The sequence below is a fragment of the Crassostrea angulata genome, chromosome 5, assembly GCF_025612915.1.
Source record: "Crassostrea angulata isolate pt1a10 chromosome 5, ASM2561291v2, whole genome shotgun sequence".
In the NCBI taxonomy this organism is placed as follows: domain Eukaryota; kingdom Metazoa; phylum Mollusca; class Bivalvia; order Ostreida; family Ostreidae; genus Magallana; species Magallana angulata.
In genome coordinates, this window is record NC_069115.1 from 18175092 (window position 1) to 18187183 (window position 12092).

A 12092-nucleotide genomic window follows, 5' to 3' on the forward strand; every position below is an offset into this window, starting at 1 on the left:
TGAAATAATGGTCAAAAGTAAAAAAAAAAAATAATTCTAATTATAAACAAAATAAAGGGATTTTTTGTTCATGTTACATGTTATGACTGCATGGAATTAGAAAAAAAAATGTCCAAGGTCATGCGTACTCAGAGTTACACTTGACCTCGTTGTTAATCTATCTCTAAGTACGATATCACACTTATAACGGTTTACAATGTAACACTCAGACAATGACCAATATTAAATAGACTGAAGCAACATTTCAATTAGGACTGCATGCATGTGTAGGGTACATAAAGCGATGTTTAACTTTTTTTTGTATTTAATTTTATTTTCAAAATTTTATAATAGGCAATGCAAACCTTTATGATTGTTGATATACTATACGAATTTGTGGTGATCACATGGTATGATAAGAATGTCAGGACAGGAATGTCAGGAAAGGTTATTTCTGGACCTTATTTCGGTAACACTCTTACATGGCGAATAACAGGAATCAACACAGTAAGTTTTTTTTTATATGTATACATCTGTATGTCTTATACTTGTGTGATTTTAGTTAATAAACATCTGTGTAGACGTCTCAGATGGCAGCTAAAGACATTTTGGTTAAAAGAGGTTTGGCATTTATTAACTGTGCGTCAAATAGAACTTAGATCGCTCAAATCTAAACAATTTAAAAAAAACCATAAAGAAATGTAGCTCATTATACATTCTTGTTTTATAAATAAAAGAACTACACTCATTGTCCTAACAGAAGACAACGCCCATTATTTTAAAATTGTTGCTTAAATGTGTACATGTATCAATTTAAAAGTTCATTTACCACAGCATGCCCGCTCATCACTTTCATTTCTGATGCCAATGTGTATCAGTCACGTTTCATTCTGAAGCACCGTGTGACCAATCATCGCATAGTTATCTTACATAATTATATAACTGGGTATGTTTTTACTGGTCATTTTAATTGTAGCATTAGCAGTCCTTGTCGCCTTCGCCGTCCTGTGTTACTGGACAGAGGGGTGTGATGACGTCAGCAGGCAGGCGTGTCACGATCTGATGTCATCCAACAGTGACCTGTGTAACGATGTGTGTCTGTCAAGTGTTTGTGCACGGACTTGTGGAAAGTGCAGTACGTATTGTAAAATTTTGTGACCTAAACATACTCCCTTTTTACCTTCTTCCATGAAAGACGATAAAAAGAGTGGAAATAATTTACAGTCTCCGGATTGTGCAATTCCTCTCCTTTGTGATTGGTAGAAAATACAATAAATTGACATTTCATTGGTTGAAATACTGTTCGGCGCAAGGAAGATAATTTTCTGGTGATCTTTTATACGTACGACTTAACAATATTTGAAGATTTTAAATTTTAAAAAGTGAGAAAAACGAAAAACACTACAAATTGCTATGGATAAAATTCAGGCTTTGATTTATTTAGTACAATTTGTTGCTTTTATATCTATAGAATATTTTTTTCTGTTTGTATTGTTTATGCAAACATAAAAATGTGAAGATTTGATATGGTATGGCTAATATTAGTAAGCAAGTTTGCATATTAGATACAGTAAAAATAATATCAGTAAAACAAGATGCTGAATGTTGTGGTATTCACTTGATTTTGGAAAATGATATGACCCGTCCAAAGACGTTTATGGTTCATGTAAAAAGCTTCACATGTAGAGGAAGGCAATATTTATATAAGGAAAAAATTGAATTTTACTTGATAGCTTATTTTTGTGTTGAGTTTGCTCTAAAGGCAGTAAACTTTTTTAAAAAGCTAAACTTGTTTCTATACAGAGGTTGACAGTCAAGGTTTTTAGGCATTTATGCTATGTATATCTACATTTATACAGAGATTACTGTGCAACGTTCACTAGTTCACCATTAAGGGAATTGTTAAGATGAGGCAAATTTTACAACGATAGTCTGAATATGTTGGAAAGCAATTAAAGCAACAGAAATCAATTGTTATAAATTTACACTTATGCCATGCATTCGATATTTTTTTTTACCAAATCTTGCAAATGTCTGCAAATGTCCAACATTTAACAATTGGTACATTGCATGTGTTTTCAACTTTGTTTGGCTTGTAATGTAGAAAAACGTAAGAGTTATAACTGGAGTTTAAAGTGTTAGATTTGTTTGTAATTTTTTAATTAGTGTTTTTAAAAGACAAATCAGTTAATATGCACCAATTATACCACATCATATTATGTATATGTAAAGTTTGAATTGTGTTTTATTTTTTCATGATGCTGCCCATCAGTTTATCTAAATACACTAATATACTAGAGACTTATGTAATTCATTAAATTTGGAACGTCGAGAAACAAATCCAAGCATTTTTTTTCACTTACATGCATTATTTGATATGTACATTACTTTAGCATTGAAGTGCTATTCCTGCCATGAAGTCAATAGACCTGAGGATTGCAACACAACCTTAGAATGTCCATCCAGTGATTACGTAAGGAAATAATCAGAATGCCCATATATATTTAACCAAAATAATCTGAAATTAAAAAAAAATATATGTTTGATGCTAGAATATATTTTTACACAATTATACTTGTTATGTGTTTTCTAGCAATGCATCTCTGTGAAATCGTTCACTGGGCAGTTTCAGGAAGTATACAAACTCGGATGTGCACCTGGCAATGTAAGATCGTTACATTTATAATACTTGAATTATTTAAACCACGCGTTAGTAACTTTTTTTCTGCAGCGAGCGCTACCTTCATAACCCGCATGAATCATCAAAGAAAGCATTTTATAGTTTTTATTTAGATCTTTCTTTTAACAAATTATTAGATTAATTGTAAAGAAGAAGTAAAAAATACTGAATTATTGTTAATGTACATCAGTTCATGTAAGTATTTTATACTTATATAAGTAAATTACAACCTTAGCGTACAATTATTTTATGATTGCGAGGTAGATTTTGATCACTAACTCTAATGGTGTGGTATCAAAAAAGTTAAGTTTCAAAACATCAAATTTTTAATTGATTTGACATAAACAATATTCTTGGTAGTTTTGGCAGTGTTGAACCCTCCACACGAATAAAAACCCTCGACGAAAGCAAATTTATGTACAATGTAGGAATAAAACTGAAAACCGACGCATCCACGAAAATAACATCCCAACTATTGAAAAAAAAAAAACAATCCACGAATACTGGCGAACGGGAATTTAAGTTATTCCGCAGTATGAAATTGTTGGTTTGGTTTAACTACTAGTTAGTTAAGATAATACCTAATTATTTTAGCTTTAAACTAATGTGAGTATTTTCTAAATCCTTATACAGAGTTTTTTTTTTCTGAAAGAATGATGTAAATATAATTGTCTATGGGAATCCAGCCCTGATCTTAACAAAAACTGATCTTATTGAAAATTTCGATTGGCTTTTAGAAATGCTTCACTGAAGCCTTGTAAACATGCAAAACGGAAAACTAAATTTAACCAAATTCTTGACTTACGGCCTTTTAAAACAGTATTGGTTTTATTTAAAGTCTCGATGTCCTTTCGTAGGTTTGTGACAATGCGGACCTTGAAACGTCCTGTTGTACAGATGACCTTTGTAACAACCACAAACCCTTGCCGCCAACAACTACAACAACTACTACTACTACTACTGTTACTGCAAAAATAACAACACCAACAAGTAAAACGAGTGATACAACCACAGGAGGTTCAGGAGGTATACATGTATTGTCTTGAATGGCTTAAGATTAAAGCTTTGAAAAAACACCCCCCGGGCAAAAAGAAATAATAACTAAAGAAAAAGTAAACTAGGAACGCATGTCGTTTTTTCTTACTAATTTTAAATTTTATAACCATCATTCCTATTGATATTCATTCCCTTTAATAATATAATTCTTAGACAAAAATTCATTATTATTTCGATGTAATATGATAATGTTAAACCAGAGAGCATACTTTTAACAACTTGAAAACATGTTGAATTTGAAACCAATTTGATATACCATATGAAGGATACTTCCTCTGATGTAAGTTAATATATACGGCGCTCAAATTTTAATAACAAAGAAAAGCACAGATAGTCGGCTTACTGTCATTTAACTTAAAACATGGACGTTGATTTTCGTAAAAGAAGTATCACGATTAATAGTGCCTTTTAAGGTTTACGGAATCTGTATGATGCCTAAAAGCTTGATTAACTTATGAAAACATACATACGATAAAATCTAATGCTTGTATTTAATGACTTCAGCTTAGATATTTGGTTTTGTTTTTTATTAGTTGGAATCAGAAGACCCTATTGCTTCCGTTGGGTTTCTTTTTCTCTATTTTTCACTACTATAATTATAATAATTCTATTTTTTCCTTAACATTTTTCTTTAAACTCAAATATCTCAGACATGGTTAAATGAATTTTAATAAATTTTTCATAGATAATAGAGAGTATCACGATCTTAAATCACATACATTTTTTGATGATGAAATCACTACCGGTTGACCGATATATCCGTTAATCTTTTTTAATAGTGAATTTGTCCTCCCTTTTTCTCAAAAACGATTAAGGATAGAAAATTAAAATTTTCAAGAATGATAGAGTTTTGAATTCTTATATGCTATCAAGTATAAACATGATCGCCCGTCACTTCTGTTGGCTCAAACAGCATTTTTAGAAAATTGTGTTTGAACTAGAGGTACTGTGAGCAAGCTCACAATTGATACCCCCCGCTAAGATAAAAATCATACTGCATGTATTTTTTACAACAATAGAAAATGATCTTTGGTGAATCTAATTCACCGTCCATTTTCTATAAATAGCAACTGTTCTATTTTTTTTTAAACTATTGGTCATAAGCAATGTTTGTGTGAAGTAAGAACATTCAATGCTTCTCCATAAGAATGATAATGACCGGACACGAATTTTGCACTTTTTCTGCCAGTGACCTTGACCTTGCCCGAATGACATTGGGTCAAGGTCATGACACATTTTTAGGTCATAAGCAATCTTTGTGTGAAGTAAGAACTTCCAATTTTTCTCCATAAAAAAGATATGGACCGGACACGATTGCACAGACAGACGGACGGACAGACGGACAAGGTGATTCCTATACACCCCCCAAACTTCGTTTGGGGGGGGGGGGTTAAAAATGTTTCAAATCAAATCATTCCCATCATGATATGTTTTAAACTTATCAAATTTTTAAAAAGCAGGTCGTTCGTAACTTTCGGTCGTCTCCGGAAGTGATCCTAAAATTTCGAATTTTGGAATTTTAGTGCATATACGTTTTGTAGATATTTTTGTACTGTATACAAAACTAAAAACTTTTTTTAAATCAAACAACGCATTGCAGAGATATTGAAGTTTAAAATGATCTTTGCCGGAAATCTTAACTTTGCATTGTTGGTCCAAAAATTAGTTTAAAAGGCAGTTGATAGCGAGCGTGCAGCGCTGGCGAGCTAGTCGAGCTCTAAGAACAAGTGTGCGCGGGAAAAAGAACGAGCTAAATCTATAGGTGCATCAAACAATATTTTTATCTACGTCTAATGTTTTCAACTGTGGTGCTATGCCAAAAATGGCCGACATTTAACGCGTAATTTACGGTGTCTTGAGGTTTGAAGACACGTTCTGAGTATTGCATAAGCTTTGGCGAGATCCAAGAAATTTGTCACATGTTTCTTTTTCTTTGTATTTGGTCGATATACGTAAACAAAAACAAAAAAACGTCACAGTGCTATATTTTCCGCGATAAATTAAAGGTGGATCAAACATCTGTAATGCGTGTACAAGTAATTTAAGTATAGACTGCGATACCTGCCTCATATGATGTTTTGAATTTTTTTAGGAAGGGGGGGGGGGGTTGATAGGGAGATTAAATATACAGCACGAGCCACACCTTACTGTCATATCGATCCAATTTTATGCTAATTTTGGATGCATGTTCAGTAACTATTAGTAAATAAGATAAAAAAAATAGGTCATTTGAAATCTATACAGATATTGCATATTGTCAAACGAATGAATTGGAAAATGCGAAATAACACACCCCAAACAGGATCCGGGGCACGGATACAACGTATATAATTAGAATGAAAAATATACAAATAAAAAATATATGATCAGGAAGAAAAAAAAATTCAGTTAACAACAAGGTATTCAAAAAAATTACTGTATTTATCGTTAACAGTTTTGACCAAATCAAACACAAATTACGTTTTGACAGACTGATCAATTCTCTCCAAAAGTAAAGAACGGTTTTAAAACTGGGCTGTCAAAATGAAGTGCTTAAAATATATATTGATTTTAAATTTTGCGGATTTTTTTTCTCTCGCTACTTCAGTTCTATTAATTGGCCGACGTGAGAACAGTGACCCCTTTTGTTCGGAGTCCGCCCCTGCAGTTTGTCAGGAATTGCTTAGATCAGATACCAACGTCTGTTCCAAGGAGTGCATTAAGTCCATGTGTCCAGTGTCCTGTGGAAAATGCAGTACGTACAATTTTAAAAATAATATGAACAATATGCGTAACTAATTGCAATAATATTCAATAAACTGGTTTTCGCTAGTGAAAACTATTTCTTTTTATAATGTGTTTTTGTCTACCCACTTATACTGTTTTTGACAGTTGCTTCATTTAAAGTATATACATAACAGATATGACTTAACCGCTTCGAATTGAAGGCATATCTATAAACTTATACATGTACATGTATCCTATGTCATCAATTAGAACTAAATGTATTTTGCTTGAATGTAAAGAACACTAAAGCCTCCTGAATAATTGCAGTTTTATTCTGTGGGAGAAACAGCAGCTATCACTATTTATAATCAATGTATTTTTTTCACAGTATATTACATTTTATTTATAAATGACAATAATTTTAAGCCAAGCGTTTAAACAACAATGACACGGCTTCTCATATTAAAAAAATGAATTAGCTATGAAATGCAATCCTAGTCCTTGTTTTATTGGTTGATTCTATTTTTCTATAATTTGTGTCGAAAGTAAAAAGAAAAAAAAAGAAAAAAAGAAAAAAAAGAAAACCCCTTACCTGATAAATCCTTTCTTCACTAGAACTCTGCTACAATTGTCCATATGTAGCCGAATCCGATTTATGTAACGCAACATCGTTGTGTTCGCATGATGAGGTGAGTATACTTTACTTGAAACTTAAAGTATGTTGTCTTTTTTCAGATATCATGTTTTCTTTTTAGATTTCTAAAAAAAGATATATTAAAGCTCAAGTTATTAAGTGTTCTAGTGCACAATTTGGAAATTCTTAGATAAGAATATGCAAAACGATTTGCTTTTTATTATTTTGCGTTAGTATTTTGTGTACTTTATTGAATTGAAGATTTTTTAATAACACTATACTCTAATAATAATAAGGTTTAACTAGACCTTTGTTTAAACTTCAGTTATGTTATGGACTTGAAACTGTCAACTCTTACCAGGAGCATGGGTTTAGACTCGGATGCGCTCCACAACCGGTTAGTTGAAGACTTATAAGTTATTCACTTTTTAACAAAATTGCATGTGCACTCATTGTTTTATTTACAATTTAGCGTGAATATTTGATACAATAATAAGTGTGTATCTTGGATTAATAATTTTAGACAAGTTTATTTCTCAATTGGAATATGAAATATTTATAACTATTAATCAAAACGCCTTGATTACGATTCCTTAAGTGTAAAATAAAAATACTCGTACTTTTGTATTCCCCATATAGGCAAATTTAAACGTTTATCCATTTATAATTGCAATGTCATTTTTTTTTATTAATAACATGCCACAATATAATAAAAAAAAGTTTGTATCTGAAAGGTTTGCGACTCCATTGCAACAATATCTACAAACACATTTGGAAATAGGGCCATAAGAATTCTAGTCGGTGGTTGTTGTCATGACAACCTGTGTAACACTCACATTAAGAAAATATCAACAACAACAACTAGCACAACAACGACAACAACAACAACAACACCTACGACAACTCACAATTGTAAGATTTCATTACAAAAGATTTAAATGTGGAATAATTCGCGGACGAGCTCTACCTCTGGACTCCCATGTAAACTTGAAAAGAAAACCAAGTTGTCATAATATGCGCACTATCAGCAACGAGATGTAGTATTCTCAATACTTTGATAATGAAAGGAGAATTTTTTTTTATTTCCTTCTTAGGTATTTTTTTTTCACAATCACAGACAATGTTACAGTAGCGGTTATTCGTAAGATATATAATATAGGGATACATATTTGAAATTTAGAAGTTGTAATGTTGATGCATTGCTGTGCTACATTCTAATATATTTAGACATTATCAAGATGGTCTATTGGAATACGCTATGTTTTACTCTGATTGCATACAATTAAAACAATGACTATCTTTGTGATTTTTTTTGAACCTTTATTTCTAGATTGTCATTGTCCTTCTGACGGTCACACGTACCATGGACATTGCTTCTTCGTCTCTATAGATAGTTACACTCATAATGATGCAAAGGTTGGCAACAAAGAGTCCAAACAGTTTTAATACCTGCCTATATGATAGCTGTAAAGTTCTTTATTCTTTTCCATTTTTTTTTGTATAAAGGAGGATGTACAGTCATCTTGTACACAATCAAAAGATAAAAAGGAAATAAATATGAGGTTCGACATGATGTTTTGTAAGGAAATTGTGTAAACAAGTACAGAAAAATATCGTTGTTCGTCACTTAGAACTGCGCTTCTGCAGGATCAGATTGAAGAGATTAAAAAAATGATTATCTAGCCGAGAAGTGCAACATTTACTGAGTCGAGGGTAGCTAAATCATCGTATTGATCGGAAAACCCTGCAATAATTGTTTTATCATATGAGCTTGCGACAAATTGATACAGACATATCATACTAATGTTATGAAGCGACGATTTCAGTTTGAAGATATAGCCAAGCAAATTGAGAAACATACTTTTCATTGGACGATCTATTTTTAGTCCAATGTAGAGAAAATCAAATGTTATATTGACCTCATTAGTCACGTGCAGGTGAATATAACGTACGGTTTTTTTCTAGATCGTTGGGTATCAATCAATCAGACAGCTAGGTATTAATCAATCATATAATTAATTTATTTAATATTTTGCAGACATTTTGCCAATCCCGTTGTGCAAGTTTGGCTCAATTTAGTTCCGAAAGTGAACTAGAAAAGATAGTAAACGAAATTCGGGGTTCATCTTTGCATCAATCCGGACGCCGTTTTATTTTGGACACCATATCATCAAGTATGTTAAAACTATACCTTTCAAAATCATTAAAAAATAAAAAAAAGATACATTTTATATTTTATGCTTATTTCTTTTTCTTTAAAAAAAAAAGATATCATTTACTGATTTATAGCTGAAAAAAGGCGGCAAATACATGTAAATGTATGAACACATGCATTCTATTCATTTATAAAAAAAAATGGATTGTTAAGCTGCACAATATTTAAATACAGTAACTTAAATTCATGCATTTGGGGTTTTTGCATTTTTTATCTTATTTTGATTTCAGACCAGTATTTATCCCGCACTGCTCTACATATTGATGCCGTTTATGACACACGTCGACACTGGGTTTGGGAATCCACAATGTCCAGAATTTCGCATGATATAACCCGAAACGCAACCAACCCAAATCATTATTCGTGCGGGGCTGTACGCAGTTGGCTATGGCGTCCTCATCTGGTTGGAGTGACGTGTTCAACGCTTCATAACGCTCTGTGTTTGCTGCACTGATTTTTAATTTTACACACACTGACATTTCGGTTTTAAGATTAAGATATTGTCCTTTTTTAAATAAAAGTTTGAGAAAGAAGTTCATATGAACATTTATGTTTGTAATCCTGTAAGATAGGGACATACTATTGTATTGGGTTTTTCTTCATAGCAAACAATGTCATTGTAACTGTACAAGTTGTTGAAGTTGAAAATCACCAGACCCACAGTAAAACACCTCTTTTACGTCTAATGAGTTATGTTTGCACAGGTTTTACGTATTATTGCGTGGACCATGAGGTCCACGCAGAAAATATATAAGTGAGGTTAAACCGGATGCTATGGGGAAAATTCAGCCTGCGCATGAGCTAGCCTTTTTACTGTGCGTAATGGGTAGCTCAGGGAACCAGGCTAGCACACGTTTATCTGAATCGGGATCGGGATTCCGTGCCATATGCCCACATAAGTTCAAAGGCCCTGTAATTGTAAAGTTGTCGGTAAACAGTACAAAAACAAAGCATTCCTTTTAAAAAAATGATTGGCATGTGATATGAACTATCAGTATTATGAAATAAGTTAATGCTATGCCGAAACTACATCATGCATCAAATAGCATAATAGCAATGTTTTGTTGTTTCCGAATACACATGTAACTTTACTTTACATTTAAAGTAAGTGAGGCTAGAGAACTTCCCGATTAAATTTTTTAAGCATTTAAGTATGATTGAATAATTATGTCACTATAAAAGTTTAAATCTCAAGAATAATGCATCAAAATATGAAATTTTTAAATTATACAAAGCTGTCACTGCATAATGTTAACAAAGTTGTGCGGATCGTAATGTGTGCGCAAATAGTAGAATCACAGAAAGCCTGATACTATACATGCAAACTTCATTCATAGATAGATCATAATTGTTTTAGAAGTATGCATCCTTTAAATTCTGAGATAAAAAGTCAGGAATATACATACATGTAAACGTAATACAACGTTATTAAAAGCAGAGGGTTAGAGTCGGTGGAATCTCTGATAATCTTGAAGCTTTCACGTTTTCGTTGGAAACACATGCAAATGGTCCATGTATTGTAGACCTTTTTTAAAGGACAGCAACTTGTTGTACTATCATTGTCGTTGGATCGGTGTTTTGAGTTTATTACAATTAGTTACATTATGTTCTGCCAGGCTTCTCAGATGGTACAATTTAGTTGGTCTCTACTGAATGAATTCTGTCGTTATTCACACTCTCACAAGAACCCACTTTGACTTCACATGAAGATACCATCAAAACTATTTTTGACCGAGTTATTTACGTTATAAAGAGACAAATGAGGGTTCTTGACTTTTTTTTTCATAACAGTAGATAATATTTTTGTGCAAAGTGGTGAAGTTGGAAGTCATCAAACTCGCAGTAAAACATATTCAGATATTACTGGGGTTTTTGGCACAAGATCTAATTTGATGGCTTGGAGTTTAATAGCCAAATGCATGTAAAGTTATAGCTGATCGCAAGTGGCAGCAAACAAAGTGTTTCTTAAATTGATTTATATCTGCACAACATCTTGCGTGAAATATTTATAGACATTAAAACATTAAGTTACTTCCTTACATTAAGCTGAAATGTTTAATCGAATGTCAGGTTAGTGTAGAAATAATTGATATACTTAACATTTTTTTTTTCAAATGATATTATCATAATGAAAAAAAGTCAATATAAAATTTCCGAATAACAAGGCCAAGCACAATTAGGGTTTTGATTGTCAGAATCATCAAAAGGCAGAACCTGACTTATAATATTCAAGCTTGCTTAATTTAAAATGATGATAACGCTTTATTTTATTATGATGCTGTGATATTACTTATATAAATTAATTTCAAACACATTTCAGTGTTAACCTCAGTATTAATCATTTAAGAACTATCTCATTTTGATAAGAATATTATCATCACTGAATTTACATTCACTACCATTTTTTGTACATGTATAATGAAACTAAATGGAAACTAACTTTATTATCTGGTATTGACGAAATATAGCATGTACATGTATCGTTTTAATAGTAAGGATGAATACAAAATAAAAAAGAAACCACAGAATCAATTAGTGTATACCTGTCAAAAAATGGAGGGCTAGTTTGTTGTCGCAAGCTCCATTTTTACATGTCTTCTAAAACGTAGATGCTAGACAATTTTTCCAACCCTAATTTATTCTGTAAGCTAAAAATCAAATTATTGTGTAATTAATCTAACTACCATTTTAAAAGTTGAAAGATTAAACACTTTGTCTCTGACACCATTTCGTGATTAAATCCAGCTGTTACATCTCCAAATACAAAGTGTAATGAACGAAGAGTCCTCTATGAAATCAAACGACAAATTGGAGGACCTTGA

At 32.1% G+C, this 12092-nt stretch overlaps 1 protein-coding gene across 1 annotated transcript; it reads left to right on the top strand.

Annotated features, from left to right (window-relative positions):
• Nucleotides 1–371: 371 nt before the first annotated feature.
• Nucleotides 372–9803, top strand: LOC128184482 (uncharacterized). The gene is made up of 12 exons (XM_052853978.1): nucleotides 372–486; nucleotides 956–1114; nucleotides 2373–2452; nucleotides 2573–2644; nucleotides 3517–3685; nucleotides 6303–6449; nucleotides 7037–7110; nucleotides 7381–7452; nucleotides 7790–7967; nucleotides 8386–8471; nucleotides 9094–9229; nucleotides 9501–9803. The coding sequence occupies exons 1-12, from the start codon at nucleotides 462–464 to the stop codon at nucleotides 9722–9724; spliced, it is 1422 nt and encodes a 473-aa protein (XP_052709938.1). The 5' UTR covers nucleotides 372–461; the 3' UTR covers nucleotides 9725–9803.
• The last annotated feature ends 2289 nt before the right edge of the window (nucleotides 9804–12092 follow it).

Bases quoted from the DNA above. Each gene is read 5' to 3' on its own strand.
- LOC128184482 (XM_052853978.1), top strand. From the start codon at position 462: ATGGCGAATAACAGGAATCAACACA. The intron at 2,645-3,516 runs GTAAGATCGTTA...GTCCTTTCGTAG, and splicing joins TCGGATGTGCACCTGGCAAT to GTTTGTGACAATGCGGACCT. The intron at 3,686-6,302 runs GTATACATGTAT...TCGCTACTTCAG, and splicing joins AACCACAGGAGGTTCAGGAG to TTCTATTAATTGGCCGACGT.